We start from the raw sequence: 17,017 nt of genomic DNA on the forward strand, positions 1-17,017 counted from the left end.
CAATAGAAATGTACCTTCAGGAAGTAAACAAGAAGATCTATCAAGAAATCCTAATAAGATTCCGATGCAGCTGCCATAAACGTATGATCGAAACTGAACGTCATACCAATACAGAAGAAAACAAAAGATTTTGCCCACAATGTCAAAAATTGGACTTCAACTACATTGAAAATGAATATCATTTAAGGCAGGGCGGGACAACTTAGGAATGGCCAGGAGTCCGAACTTGACCACACAGAAGGAAGCGAGCTACAAAAACATGTTTTACATCATTGGAAAGATCTCGAGGAGACAAATCCAAATAATGTGTGTCCCAGTGTGTACACATGTTTACAAGCTCAAAAATTGGCTCAGAAAATGCATTACTGCAGAAATTTCTGGCAGAATTTTTTTTTTCTGCAGAAATTTCTGGCAGTATTTTTTTTTTCTACAGAAATTTCTGGCAGAATTTTTTTTTTTCTACAGGAATTTCTGGCAGAATTTTTTTCTGCAGTAATATTTAGCAGGATTGTTTAAATTCAGGAGAAATAAGGTTCAATCATTGGATAGTTTAATCTGGAGTTGCTTTAAATGACCTTTTTCCCCAAAAAAACATTTTTAGTTCACATGAATACAAGCACAAAAAATAAAACTAATTTCGTGAGATCTTTCAAAAAAATATTTATACACATGCTATATTACAAGACATGTCCTTGGGCGACTTTGCACTATGTCTCATGGGTGAGGCGATGTTTCCAGCGATGGGTCCTATCACAGAAGAAAATAGCTGTATAGATGAGTGGATCCATATTGTCTAATATAGCATCAGATAAATTGCAGCCTATATGCAGCTTAGAGTTTACAATAGAGCCTACGGCATAAGACGTATTATGAATGTAAATAGTCTACTTTACTTACGTTTTCTTCTCAACATACTTGAAATGAATTCTTTTTTTCGTCTGGTCATTGAAACCTATGTGCACATATTCTGAAAAGATATGAAAAAACATTAAAATGCTTTTCATTTCAGTAATAAACACATTCCACATGCCTTAGCCACATGAACAATGTAAGAGAGGTGAGGTGAGTTGAAATTGGGTTTAATGTCGTGTCCAAGATTAGTGCACATATAAAGCGGCGTGCATGCACGTGTGTGTGTGTGTGTGTGTGTGTGTGTGTGGCTGCTTATACTAGTCCGGACTGATTCTAGCCCACTAAAATACCATTCCGCAGTTTAACATGAATACCCTACTCAGTACACAGTACATGACTCCAAGCTGACCAGTCCCTGTTTTAGCTCCCTAATGCAGAGCGCGAGACAGGGTAACAACAAGTACCATCTTTTAACGTCTTTTGGTATGACGAGGCCAGGGATCGACAATGTAAGACTTAATAAATTTCAATCATAGCATATTTAAAGTTCAAGGTCACTTAGCATACGTACAATTGAAGGGGTATAGGCTATTTAAATATTCTTAGAGTTACCTCCATCAATGCGCTCCACATGACCAGGGTACCTATCTGCTCTGTGCACCAGCCATGGGGCCTCTACTTCGTCACCTTTAACTAAATCAGATATATAATTATATATTAATTCTTGTAACCTGTTCATTAATTCTTGTTACATGTTTACCAATTCTTGAAGGCTTAAAAAAGTCACAGTGAAATGTTTTAGACAATACAAATATGTAAATAGTGATGAACTCCGAAGATGTAAAAATTCAGATAAAAAGCTATGAGAAATTATTGATGGTATGAAAATCATTAATCATGTTGTAATCTGTGTGAAAACTTTTATAACTGATTATGTATATGCTCTATCTTTGTATTCTGCTTACCTCTAACCTAATCTTGTTTGTTGATAGCCACTCGTCTAAGTTGTAGCCAGTCCAATGTAGGTTCACTTTCTCCTTTTGGACCGATAATATTTTGGCCTTAAACCTGTATTTGTTTTATAAAGATAAAAAATAAATCATGATTGAGGCAGAAAATGAAGGATAACATGAATTTCCATTTTCACTGTTCTGTAAATAACTTTTGCCCCACTGACATTTTCCCAGAATCTATTATTTGCAGATGGAAAACACAACACTACTGGAATACAAAGTGTATAGAAGTTCTTTTAAAAACAATAAGTCAAACCAACCAACTCAAACCACTATGCACTTCCTGTCAGAAAACATTTAACTTCTATCACATGTCTCCCTAATTTTGATAATACAATAACAAGTTCTTGTCAGTAACTGTAAGCATGAACTGGACTTCAAAAAGAACATCAAATTATAAGAATCATACTACTCAGATGCTACTAACATGTGCTAATCTGCATGTCATCACATAAAATGTCAGCTTAAAACCCAGAGGTTTCGAAAGAGATGAAAACTGGAGTTACTTGGCATAGGTTGTAGCTGGGTAACAGATGGGAATCATCAGACAGAAAGGACATTATGTTATTCAGCATAAACTCAAGAAATGGTTCCGTAATGAACACAAATGTCATTTTCACTACTGTCACAATGCATTTATGTGAGCAATTTCAAGAGTCACAAAAAGTGTGATCCTTCAAGCAAAGTTTCTGTTTCAAAGAGCTAAAAAGTTCAGATGAAATGCCTAGTATGAAAAAGGGGGACAGACAATTGATTTTCAGTCAGGAGAGTAATTAATTGATATGAAATAATAAATATTGATACATAAGGAAGATCATGATCCATCAGTATCTTAGCAAATCGTTGCAATCTGAACATAATCATAAAAAAATACTTGTGTGAAACGTGATGAAAACAATTCAATATATGAAATTTCCTTCAACAATGCAAACAGTAATTACATACCACAAGCCATCCTCCTCAATGCCTCCACAATCATGCCAACATTGAATTTGCAGGGGGACATCTATGGACAAAATCAGTGTTATATGTGTTTATATTAAAGCATGGTACTAAGTGGACAAAGAGGATTCAGTCATTTCTGTATATTCTATTTTGAAGTTTTCAATTTATATTTTAACAATTTAAAGCAAGGGCATATCAGATTGTTTGAACTGGATACTGATAATTCATATCTTATACCAGATGCTGTATGACAAATAAGCCAAATAAGGGAAGAAAGATACACAAATACAATCCACATTGTATTAACACAGTGCCTGTACCATTGCCTGTGTTAATTTCCAGTTTTTCACAATACTGATCTTGCTAAAGGAAATGTGGTGATTATCATTTGGATAAGACAGTGAATCATTAGCTCTCATCTGAATGAAACCCATGTGGATAGTAATGTTGCTAAGGATCATAATCAGGGTGAGTCATCAATTTCAGTTATAGGCATGCACAGCAACAGTGTCCATGGCCCATGAAAATCCACATACATGTATACACTAGCATATGAACATGTCAGTTACTGCCCATTATTTCTACAATCTGCTCACCTTTTTATTGTGCTGTCTTCTTTGCAAGTATGTCTCAACCTGAAAGAGAATCAAACTATTGGTTTACATATATCAGGAACTATCTACCATTTTTAACATATTAGGGTTTAGTCAATTAACTATAAATCAGTTACATATATATTAACTTACCATTTTCTCAGTTTGCACAATCTTAGATGCCTGAAAATAATAGGTCAGATTAATTAGAAGCATAAAAGGTCATAATAAGATCCTAAATTGGGTCCTTTTTATAGAATTTTGGTACTTAAAATGTAGGCTACACCAAAACAAACAATCAGGTGCTTGATCAGTCTGCCTGACATGTATTTGACATTGATATTCCTTTTCTATGACCTGGCACTTAGTTCAGAGAAGATGACAAACGGAAGTTTTATAACTGACAGATGGAGCATTTATTTGTGTGAAACCATTTATTAAAATGGTTAAGTGTTAAAGGAATGTTTGAAAACAGCATTAATTCAAAACTAAGCCGTCCATATATATCCAATCCATAAATGGAAAGCTTTCCTAACTTACCTTTTCAGATCCTGTTTTCCTCATGCTTCTAAGCCTTGAACTTGAATGTGGAATCTGATAAAGAAAGTATTAAATACCTTATGCATATGAATGATATCATTGTTACTTAAACACCACTCTTAAAAAAAATTAACTATTACCAAAAACAACATTGTATTCATATTCAAGTCTGCAAGACATATTCAAGACATGCAGTCACTGAACCTTACCATCACAGCAATAACATTACTTTTCAAGCTAATATAGTAATTCATTTAATATACCGGTATGTTGTTCATGAAATGATTAAAGTTTAATTACCTTTCTACTCTTTTGTGGTGCTCTTCCTTTGTAAAGTATCACCTGAAAATAGTAGTTTTTCGAAAAGATACACTAATAGGTACATAAAGTTACATAAATTGCATACTTCTCTTATCATAGGTATTCAAAATAGCTTATTTGATCATGTGGATCATAATAACTTTCAGTTACATACATGTAGTAATATTTTAGTATAATTAAGAATAACAAACCATGTGTACACACAATGTTTAATATGCACTGTAAAATGAGGTTAAAGTAGTATCAAATCTGACAAAGTACTTACTGGAAGATCCTGGCATTCCATGACGGGTAGATTCTAATAAAAGAAACATATCATATGGGTGTATGGTTCCATAATATGTTACTCACTAGTCAGTTGAACTTCTCAAACAATTAACACACTTCACTTCACATTAAGTATATGCAGATACATGCAAAAAGAAAACTGCTGAATATTGGGTCAAAATAGCTTTATAAACTTCTGGCATTTTAAGTCTATGGCAAGATTAAGTATACGGTCATAAAGAAGTTAGTGAGTTTAACACCGCTTTTAACAGTATTACAGTTACATGTATATTGCGGCGTGTCAGCTTAATGTGGGAGGAAACCCCGAAGTGATGCAGGTCTCAGACGTTGACCACTTCGGTGAAACCCACGAGCACTGGTATGGTGCTGATAAACCTAGAACCGGGGCAAACCTGGAGTCGAACCCACAATCATAGGTTTCTGGTGTGCCCAGGGGATGCAACTCTGTACAGCGAATTGCGGCGCCATAGATGAATAGGCCACCTGTGTCCCCGGTAACAACAGTATGCAAACTTTACAGGTACAGGTGGGCTATCTGGGTTTCTGTTTCTGCTTTACTAACCTCATGACGTTCCTGTGCTGATTCCTCATGGAGTAACCCCTGCAACATAATGTCAACGTCAAACTAATTCAGTTGAAAAATGTACATTATATATAAATGACATTTTTTCTGAGGATAAATGAAATGCCTAGTTCAGACTATCCACTCAAAGAATCAGCAACTGGGCTTCATTGCTCATCCAATATTAGGAGCCTGTACATGTCATGTAGGTTGCTGTTGTCATCATGTCACCGCTAATGGCCTCATGACCAAGATGAAATAATTAAGTAATTGTCCCTGATAAGCCGCAAACATAAAGTAAAAGTATTAGCTCATATGAGGTGACATGGTTCATTTTCATTGAGTATGACTTGTTGTAACTCACCTGAACTAGGGTCACTTCTAGGTCCTGGTCATCATCATGGAATGCATAAACCTGTAAACAAGACAATGCAACAAATACAGAGGTCCTTATCATATATCTCTTATTTTGTAGGAGAAGATAGGGCTCTTATGCTACTGAACTGGGGAATTTCAGGTTAGAATTGGTCAAGAGCAACCTATGTTGACAGTGTCATGGCATGGTGGCATGGATTGTTGCTCATAACAAAAATCACCGGACCAGGCTGTCTTCAAATGGCTTGAATATTGCCAAGTGTGGCATTAAATAACACGAGGGACTGAACTTGATATACATAATGCACAAACCATCCAGTGCGCCATGCGGCCTGCCTGGTACAGGACTAGGCTGCTCCTCACCACTGATCACTGCGCCGGAATGTATATTTGGCGTTGCTGTTCAATTTCGAATTTCCGATAGGCCTGTCTCTATTCAAGAAAATAAAGAAATGTCTTGACTTTCCGACAGCATAACCTGGTGTCCGATCTTAAAAAAGTTCGGAACGAGTGTGAAGCCATGATAAGAAATATTATTATGATTGAAGCCACCTTCCCAAATGTGTGTGCTGCATAAGCTGGAGTGGTTCCCCTTTGATTTTTCAAAATATGAATCGACAGACGAAAAGAAAAGTAACTCGGGCACCCCAAGGACTAATGATATTTTATCATTATTGAAGTATACCGTATACAGTCTGATTGATGAGTGACCAGGTGAAGAACCAACACCCTCCCTAAACCCTCCCCTCTCCCCATAGTAGCACGCTCACGGTTTTCAATATATACAATAACATACTAGATGCGAACTGTTCAACTGTTAATTGGTATTGGTCAAGCCTCAGTGAATTTGCTTTTGGAGTGTGTGTGTGTGCATGGGGGCGGGGGAGGGGGGGGGGGGGGGGGGGGGGGGATAAGTCGGAATAAGGATAAGATAATGATCACATAAATTTTATTGGAGGCTTTGAAAGTTGAGGATCGGCGAAACCGTAACATACAGTGTAATTAACAAAACGATCACATGGCATGATAAAGGTGGCGCTGATAAACAATACCCTTCGACCACGCGCGCGAGACAATGTATCACCGTATGAAGTGACAATACCCGAGAAAAATTTAATTGCCTTGTTGGCAGGAAGTCTGGCGGCACAGCACGTACAATATGCATCGCTTGGGTATTCCAAATTGTCTCTCCCCCCCTACCCCCAGCACCAGCTTTGATGGATATATGTTTTGATTTTAGGAAAACATTAAAACAAATTTGTTATATTCATAAACATCAGGTCCTAATAGTTATTTTTATCGAAATAATTCGAACGTTATAAATAACCGAGTAGCTCGCATGTAAATTATCTAAATACTGCATGGATTGGTATTTTGTAAATAACCGTGTTTTCACTTTCACCGATCACCACAGGCAAATTCATATAGCTACACAAACACAACAAGTGTCGCCATACAGCAACAACACGTAGACAGTATACAAGACATAAAAAAACCACAGGAGATGGATCTATCTCCTTTTCAGATTAGTGTGTTTGCGTATCTTTTATCAAAATTGGTAGAAATAAATGCACTACACTTAGACTCTTACAAAACGCGTCTCGCATGTCAGCAAAGCCACACATTTAAATTGTATATTTCCACGTTCTAGGGTCGGCGTATCCAGAAATAAAACAATACATATTTTGACGACTTACCTGTATCGTAACTGCAAGACGGTAACCAGACGTAACATTGCTGACTGCGCGTGGTTCGGGATCTTTGCTGTGGCTGAAATAAAGAGTTCTATTTTTCACAGAAAGAGACCGCGCGTTGCTTGTGCCATTGTGCAAAGACTTTTCAGGAATGCGAAGGTACTATTCTGAATATACACGAATATATACAAGTCACAAGACAAAGAAGGTATTTACATGAAAGATATTTCAAATCTCGATGTTAGAGACCCTGAGAAATGTAGATTTAACTGAATCCAATCCAATCAAGTGTTACTATCATTCATTACAAATGGATAATACGATATTGCATTATAGAGAGGGTAATTATAGCTACCTGAAGGAGCAACCATTTGTCCACTCTTTGAAGTTGCCGCCAAACCGGACGCGTAAATGTAACTCGCAAGAACACTGTGTACACAGCTTCTTTCTAAATTTGGAGAAGCGTAAGTGTGTTGAAAGAACAATATGAATGTAAGTCAGGCATGAAGTTGCACGGAGGAACCGACGTGAGACTTTATAATCCAACAGTTGTTCATATATGTTATTTAATGCGTGAGTGGTATTACCGCTTAACATGTAGGTTTGTATTTATAATAAAAACTATTCGTTTACATTTGCGATACAATATAGAATGTTGAAATAGTTTTGTCCGGATAGCAACATAACTGTTGCATAGGATATGTTGATTAATGATAATACTATATGAAAATTCCTCGAGCTGACTTACACTATGGATAGTGTACAAGACAACAGTTATAGAACATCACGTGTTAAGGTTGATGGAAACGGCAAAATATTTATTTACAATATATGTTTTTCCAGGGGAAGAGCCTGTTACAAAGTCTATGTCTAAAAAAAGTGTAAACTCGCTCCTTGTCGGACAAAACTAAATGTAATTAGGTTAACTACCTATGTACATTATCAGTGGATTACTTGAATTAATATCAAATTGTAACCTGAGATGCTGGTGCCAAACCTTACAACAGATTACGTGACCACCCAGTGAACACTCAAGGGGGCGTGATATACACCCTTGTGTTTGATTTGCAAAACCAATCAGCCGTGGACGCCCGACCATAAAAATGGTGTATGAAGATTTAACCCTACCGTGTGCGAAATACGCATCAGTCGAAAAGCGCACGTTAAATCTCCAAAGTAAGTAAGTTTAACCCTAATTACGTATCGTTAAATATCGTTAAATCTTCGAGAACGTTCAGTCAGGCGGTCAAACGATAACTATTCAACAAGTAGGTAAATCACACCGAAAACCCAAGTTCTGGTCGCAGTGAGAAGCTCTGGATGCCTAAGCAGGGTTGACCAGCTCTGCTTCAACAACGTTATCATGGGTAAGAAGCATTTTATTTTATTTTTGTACACCAAACACTGTATATATCTTGAATAACGTTGGCCTTCTGTTTGTATCATGGTTTCTTTATGAACATATTCATCGAACATGTTGCTACCCATTACAGATATTACAAACCTCATCAACAGTCAAGACAGACACCTTTCTTCAAGAAATCTGCCCAAAAAGAAAAGCACTGAAATTGGTAAGTAATGTTTATGTGCAATATGGTTAAATATAGTTCATTTATTGCATCAGCAATATTAGATAGAGTTGAGCTACGAACGCGAAAATAAACATGTCAGGCGAATGTAGGGGTGAGGTACTCCATCGGTCTTGCGTTTCGCTGGGTGTTTTTACCATCACCGATGGTGTTGCCAATTTAAATTTCGTTTCGGAATCTAAGCACGGTGCATGATTTTTTATCAAAATTTTAACATGAGCTAGGAAAGGAAGAGCCGAAGAGCCAGGGCTCTGTGAAAGTTCGCGGATTGTGTAGCCAATATATGGCTTCACGTGGCATTATATTGGTGTTACGTACGTAGTATACCAGGTAAGTGTTGCCCTCGTTGCCGGCAAGGCCATGACTTAATTAGGGTGTGAGTTGGTGGGTGGCTCGGGCTACTCTGTGGTGCTTACACAGTAGGCGTGGGGCTAGGCAAGTTTACGAGACACACTGTCGAGTGATCCTAGTGATAGAACACTTTCTTTGTTTTTATAGGACATGTCGATATCGAATTTCTGAAAGCCCAGGAATAATGCAAAATCTTTATTAATAATTGCTGTTTCCAACTGGATACATGTAAAAGTGACCTTCAAAATGGAACCGAATTTAGCATGAAAACAAAATTCGATAAACGTAAGGGTTTGACAAGGAGTATTATGGATAAGACCTGATACTAATTATATACAGACACTACCAGTAGTCTAAGGCATTTCAATTCACCGTGCAAAGTTGTGTCCCTTGGGCACGCCAGAAACCTATGGTTTGAATCCCGGTTCGTCCAATGTTTCTAGGTTGTCAGCACCATATCTGTGCTCGTGGCTTTCCTCCCACATTAAGCTGACACGCCACGATATAACTGGAATACTGTTAAAAGCGGTGTTAAACCAAACTCACTCATTCAAGACTCACAACTTTATCGTTGATCCAATGTTTTCTGGTGCGTGTGGGGCTATGTTAGTGATGAGTCACAACTGTATATTTTAGGTTACCCAAACATGCATCATACATTTTTATTATAAAACGATATGTCATATTATCACAGGAGCAGTAATCATAACATACAAATAAGTTGACAGCATTGATTGCTAATTCCTATGTAATAAGAACGTGAAGGGGCCCACACAAGCAGGTGTGTCACGTCTGATTACAGGTGAATGGGTTGTCTGATTACAGATGAATGGGTTGTCTGATATGGTCGTGTATGATAACACAGTATCACATGCTGAAAGTAATTAGTGCTATTGCACATACACAGTATCAATGAATGTATTTCTTTGAACTATTGTTTCATTATTACTACCAAGCACACATTTGCTATCTGCATAATAAACCTAACTTATTTCTCATCAATTTACAAACAAGTTAAACATTATTAATTTTCATGGAAATAACTTGTTGATACAATAAGGCAAAACCTTCACATACGTATATGAATAGATTCCATTCTCTATGCAAAAGCCAAAAGTTGAATGTTGTGATTACGAAAGGTTGGGAGTGTCAGATCATATGTACCTGGTAACTCTTTTGGGGACAAAGTGTCTTAAAACATAACTTAGGATTTATTCATGTTCAAGGCATCTATTCTCAAATCTCACAAATCATCATCCTTGGTACATACTTTTTCAACCAAAATTTTGTGAAACAGGAATAATCTTGTGCAAATAGTAACATGTTTTTGCTCCCTGAGGTAACAAGGTTATAAAAAACATTGACAAGAATCATTCATCACCAGTCAGAATGTGGATAAGGATTAAGGTACTTTGACAGAATCATTCGTTCATAAAATCGCGAAATGGTCATTACAAAGCACATCGATAACAGAATTGTGTGGCATAAATTGTGGTTGTAATACAGATAGGATCATGCACTATGAGAGATTCAAATCCACACATGTGTTTGTTTTTATGAAGGCTCACATTTTGCTGTTGTGTTTTATCTCTGCCTGTTTATTTGTCTTTACAGTTTTAGTTCAATTTAATATCCATTTTGATACAAATATTATTAAGTAAGCAAACTAGCCACAAGTTTTAAAACATACTTTACATAACTTGTTATCTTTAATATGATATATTGTGTTTACATGTTTTAAGAGTTTGGCATACTAAAGTAGTATGCATAAGAAAAAGACAATGAATAAACATAGTCTGATGTTTGTCAGGTCATTCATACCATTCAGTGTATTCATATTATTATTTCACAAGGGGTTTGTCAGCTAGGTTAAATGTAAGTTTAGGAAAGCGGACAAATAATCATGTTCATGACTGTCCATCAGTGTAAAATGCTTTAAAAAGTCTATTAAAGTCTCGTCACTAACATTGATTTCAGTTGTAGAATACAACTTATCTTGACGTGCCTATTTTAAAGTTTTATGATAACAAGAATTTTTAAATGGAAGAAATTCAGTAGTCATTGTTAGGGTTATGTAAACTAGATAAATATCTAAATAGATATTTGTAACTCTTGAGTTAAATCTGATAATGATTAACATAACATTCTATTATACAAAATGGTTTTTTTATTGAAGCATGTGTACAATGCATGAAAGACAAAGTTGATATTCACGAAAAGTTTTTTCAGTAGTGAAATCGTGAGACAAATCAACAATAATTCTTTTTCACAAGCAGTGCTATAAAAGAGATGTGTAATTGATGCTTTATTAAGTTTTTGGATAACCATTAACATTTCAAGAAATCTTTAATCTTAAGTTGCCCCTGCACATCCTTAATGTTTGTCTGCACTGTTTGCTGATCCCTACAAGATACTTACATTATATTAATGGCAGATTGCCTTCCAAATATGATGTTTTTATTGGTAATTCATGTTTTATATAAAAATAAACAATATAACTTATTTCTACTTATGTCATAAAAAAGCAATAACTGCTGATATTGGTTTAGGGAAAATGAATGTAATTTAATAACCAACTGGATACTTTTTACATTATTATTTTAACTGCCCATTCAAGCAACAACAAAAAAACACACACTTGCGATTCTTATGTCAATTGTTTAAACTTCAATATCATTTAAAAATATACACTTGGAAATAAAAAAGTTGGAATAATTACATCAGCTTGGAATAATTACGTGAGATAATACTGTTTTAATATCTCAAAGGTTAATTTTTTTATATACAGCAACATGCGAGCGCGACTGTAACACTGATGCAATTATAGGATCTATAGGCTACATGTATCTGAGAGAATTTGATTAATCTTGACAAATGTTGTATGATTTATTCATCATTCTTGTTGTGAATTTCAACCAGTTCCGAACACTACAGCTGGGGCACTGAAAATATGGCCCAAAACATACAGTTTATGTTAAGTGCGCAAGACATTGTCACAATACTTAATGATAGAATACCATTTTAAAAATACATGACACTGATCTTATTGCATCACAGTTTTGTGAGATGTTTGTTTATGAATGTTTTTTGTATGGCATTATCAAAATGTTTAAAAATCAAGTTTTCATTAAAACATGACATTTTCAGTATTACATGACATTTTCAGACTAACTAGTGTCTTTAGACTTGAAATTCATATCATTCTCATGTTACTGTCACTTTATCTAACTCTATTAATACCTATATATATGCTACCAACTTTATTCAGTATATCAGGAGATAAAAATACTGTGTTTTCAATGTTTCTCTTGGTAACCTGTAAACTGCACTAAATTGAACTTGGAAACGAAAACAGAGAATGAGGTTTCAAATCTTAAATTAAGCATGGATAAATCTACAGGTAACCATGCTCCACATTAAAAACATGTTGTGTTTATGCTTGTCGTAAGAAGCGACTAACGGGATTGGGTGGTAAGGCTAATTGACATGGTTGACGCTTGTCAACATATCCCAATTCATAGATTGATGTTCATGATGTCAATCACTTTATTGTCTGGTCTAGACTTCTGTACAGACCACCGTCATATAGCTGAAATATTGTTTGAGTGCAGTGTTAAACAAGAAAGTGAACAAACAAACAAAATCACCGACAGTGGTGCTGTATATGCTTAAACAGTTTGTTTACACATAGGTCAGGCATTGAAAGCATGTAGCACAAAAACTACCATGAAGTGGGCACCCCAAAAGATAATTAAGCTAGCCACTAGGATGACATATCTCTCACTGTGACACAAAAGATATGATGTAACATTTCTAAAATGAAAAGTGCCAATGTCAAGCCCTCTGTTGTTCTCAAAACTTGAAATTCATTCTCTCTGTAGATTTTTATGGTTTTCTGCACAAAATGTATTGCCACACATCCTTTCAATATTGTAGTGAAACTTTGCATGTTGTATCCTATAAATATAAATATTTTAAAATGCTTATAGACAATGACTGTAAAAAAGTACTACTTTATAAAATATTAGTTTACGTTTCAAAACAGCCTTTTTAATAAGAGGGGGATTATTGTGATTTCATAACCTGATTGTCCAATCAGAATCAAGTTATTTCCATCAAGTATTTGTGGGAAATCAACTCATTAAAAATGGAATTGGAATTGATTGCCACTTAGCCGTCTTAGATTTAGAACAAATATTCTCCAAAACTTCAAGTGTGTTGATGCCATAACACCAATATTGATAAAGCTATTTACGACCATTACTTCTTAAGTCATTTTTGTTTGAAAGGTGATACATGTGCAGTAATTTTAGTGCTCTAATGAAATCCAGTATGTAGAGATTGTAATGGGGATCATCACAGATTTTGTTTTCGTAATGTTTTATATTTTGACCATTACATGCCCTTAATTTGCACTCTCTCAAAATGCAATTCTTTGCACAATACAAGCAATCTTGTTAGAGACCACTGGACAATGAAACTTTACCTGATTGACAACCCCAATTTCTTGAATTGGAAATTTGCCACCCATAACTCGGTTATTGCTCAAAATAATGAAATGTGGTTAGTTGGTAGTGGGACTCAAGACTTGTTCCTTTTCACATTATAATGACATAATAATTCTTCCAATATTAAGGGAGTTTTTCACTTCTTACTCCTCGGTGTTCGGTTCATGGTTCAGCATCATACACATGCTCATGGGTTTGACCAGTGGTAAATGTCTTAGACCTACATCACACTGGGCTTTCCTCCCACATCAAGTTGACACGCCATGATATACCTGAAATACTGTTCAAAGTGGCGTCTAACCTAACTCACTCACTCATTCCAGGTGAGCGAGTGTTCATGTGCCACAGTGAATAAAAGAAACCATAATTATTATAAGGAAGTATGTTGCACAAAGTTATTTAAATAAATGTTACATCCAGTTTCATAGTAAGTCAATTTGTCCATGTGTCTCTGTAACTGATGGCAACCAATGAAACAACACTTTCAGTACAAAAGTTCCCCCAAAGTACTAGTTACATGTGCCATAAGCCAAAATTAGCTGCCCGCTGTGGCTCAGTGTATACTCCAGAATGGAATTTGCTAATATTAGCTATATATATGGCATGCATCACAAAAGGTCTTCAGCAACCCATGCTTGCCATAAGAGGAAACTATGCTTGTTGTAAGAGGCGACTAAGGGGATCCGGTGGTCAGGCTCCCTGACTAGGTTGATGTGTGTCATCGTATCCCAATTGCGTAACCTGATGCTCAAGATATCAGTCCCTGGATGGACTGGTCCAAACTCAAATATTTACAGACTGCTGTCATATAGCTGGAATATTGTTATAGAAACAAGCAAACAAACACAACAATAAGTTCACTGCTGCATCCTAGCAACAGTATTTTTGTAAACAAAAAACTAAACCAAAACATATATTACTGTCTACATATCCTAGGGAGGGAGTTATGTAGATTCTTATCAGTGAAGCTTAGTATCCACAGTGCACATATATGGGTTATGTTATTGTAGTTTGTCCAGTATTATTAGTAAAGGATGTAATGGGATTTGTTTTGTAATGGGATCATGCTATGTATGTCAAGACATTTGTTTGTACATTATATTTGTAACACACGTTTAGAAGGATAGAAATTTATCTTTGTCTTAGCTAAATGCTTGGTACGGGCCTGTTGAATAAATTCAATGTTTGTCTGGTAGGCTTGTCTAATTTTGGAGGCATTGTGGATTTCTGAGAATTGAAATTGGCAATTGTTATATTTGTATGACTATCCAATTACATTAAAGTTGCAATTTATGTATTGTTCAAATATTTATTTGACATTTCCAGGACCAGTAAAGCTGCAAGATTTTGTCGGCCAGTCAAAAGTGGACGCTGCAATCCAAGGTATCACTTTTAGTGCTATCATGAAGATAGTTATCAATGAAATTATTGGTATATGATTCCACATACAATATCATGTATTGTGTATTTATTCCTTGAGGCTATACTATACAATTCAAAGTAAATGCTGAAATCACAGCAGTGGTTAATATTTTTATAATTTATGTAAATTGTTTTAAACCACATTAGAATTGTTTTGAAGCAAAAGCATTTCATGTCCAATTGCTCATCCCCAGTATAAAAGAATCTGCACACTATGTTGAAACTTGAAAAATGCATAAGATTTATTTTTCTCTCAATATTCTCAATACTCAAATCAGTATTCTGTAAATAAACAAGTTTTGTACAATTTGATTTGTTTTCATAGTGATAATACTGATGTAAATACTATTTTCAGGTGAAACTTTCTTTCTCATGGTGGGGCATGAAGATTTGGATCAACTGTTTAGTGTATTTGCAAGGGAACTTAGACAGAAGCCTGCAACAACCCGCGATGCCCTCCTTCAAGATTGGGGACATCCGGACACCCACCACCGAGCTATCAGACTTCAAGCCCTTCATGCCTGCCACAAAGGGAAGCGACAACCCTCCCAACTAAAGTTCAAGAGGCAATAGAGAAGAACAATGAAAAACTGCAAAAACAATCAAAGGTAATTTCAATAAATATTGCATTTCTTTTGAAATATGTATTGTGATGTGTAATATTAGGGTTAGTCAGCATTACTTAGAATATGTGTAATGTGGGCAGAGAAACAACCCAACTTCATGAGGTTACTATTTTTGCTTTTATTGTATAGATGCACTGTGATTTTAATTATGTTCTCATATTCTTTACATTTATTTTATTACTTTCAGATCACTCTGACAAAGCACCGAAGACAAGCGTCAGTATCAGAACAATAATGAAGGAGCAGCAAGTATTGCTGAAATGTGAGTGAGTGAGTGAGTTAAAGTTTAACGACACATCGGCAGTATTTCAGCCATATCGTGACGAAACAAAATTTGATATGAACAATATATGTTAAACTATATAAAATTCTGCTGACAAAGAGCAGTACAATAACTAGAACATCACAGAATTTCGTAAAACTAGTTTGAGAACAAGTTGCTGAAATGTACATATTTTTTTTTTTTGTCTAAGCTATGTGGCTAAGATATTGCCGAGGATTGCATTGCAGGAGTTTTGTACTTTGTATGTCATGTGTTTCAGAATTATATATATATATATTTTAGATGAGATGTGCACAATGAAATTTATGAAACAATATATGCAGTTATATCGTAAAATCTTGGTTGTGTTCTTTTTTTTCCATGTCTGAAGTTAATCTACTTTCAGAGTACAGTATATCACATGTAGGTTGTTTCTTTGAATTTCAACAGGGGATTATATATTTGGTTGGCCCCATGGAATAATTATGAAATTTATTTTTTGAGAATCACATTCACCTTTAATGTTGTACAAGTCGTAAAAAGGCCATTGAAAATGGTCACTGAAATTCTCATAATAATTTAGATAATTATACGGTAAGCTCAAGGTTCAAGGATTTGCATCTGTCTGGTAAACAAAGGTATGAGGCCAACATAATATTATTGTTCCATTGTTTAATTCGAGTGACGTCAACTTTTCCTGATAAATTTGGTAAATATAATACCAAGATAAATATATTCAATTGCTGAATTCAATTTAAACTCTCCAAAGATTGATGCTTGATATTACTGCAGAAAAAAAATTCTGCCAGAAATTTCTGTAGAAAAAGGTCATTTAAAGCATTTCCAGATTAAACTATCCAATGATTGAACCTTATTTCTCCTGAGTTTAAACAATCCTGCTAAATATTACTGCAAAAAAAATTCTGCCAGAAATTTCTGTAGAAAAAAAAAATTCTGCCAGAAATTTCTGTAGAAAAAAAAAATACTGCCAGAAATTTCTGCAGAAAAAAAAAATTCTGCCAGAAATTTCTGCAGTAATGCATTTTCTGAGCCAATTTTTGAGCTTGTAAACATGT

At 35.3% G+C, this 17,017-nt stretch overlaps 1 protein-coding gene and 1 pseudogene across 1 annotated transcript; one reads left to right on the top strand and one right to left on the bottom strand.

Annotated features, from left to right (window-relative positions):
* Positions 1–316: 316 nt before the first annotated feature.
* LOC139453034 (uncharacterized) lies at positions 317–5,571 on the bottom strand (annotated as a pseudogene).
* A 3,071-nt stretch (positions 5,572–8,642) lies between these two features.
* Positions 8,643–16,105, top strand: LOC139453197 (uncharacterized). The gene is made up of 4 exons (XM_071234826.1): positions 8,643–8,754; positions 14,958–15,014; positions 15,409–15,661; positions 15,867–16,105. Exons 1-3 carry the CDS (start codon positions 8,658–8,660, stop codon positions 15,624–15,626), a joined length of 372 nt encoding a protein of 123 aa, XP_071090927.1. The 5' UTR covers positions 8,643–8,657; the 3' UTR covers positions 15,627–15,661; positions 15,867–16,105.
* Positions 16,106–17,017: the final 912 nt, after the last annotated feature.

This window comes from Haliotis cracherodii, unplaced genomic scaffold (genome assembly GCF_022045235.1).
Source record: "Haliotis cracherodii isolate W230 unplaced genomic scaffold, xgHalCrac1.p SCAF_9, whole genome shotgun sequence".
In the NCBI taxonomy this organism is placed as follows: domain Eukaryota; kingdom Metazoa; phylum Mollusca; class Gastropoda; order Lepetellida; family Haliotidae; genus Haliotis; species Haliotis cracherodii.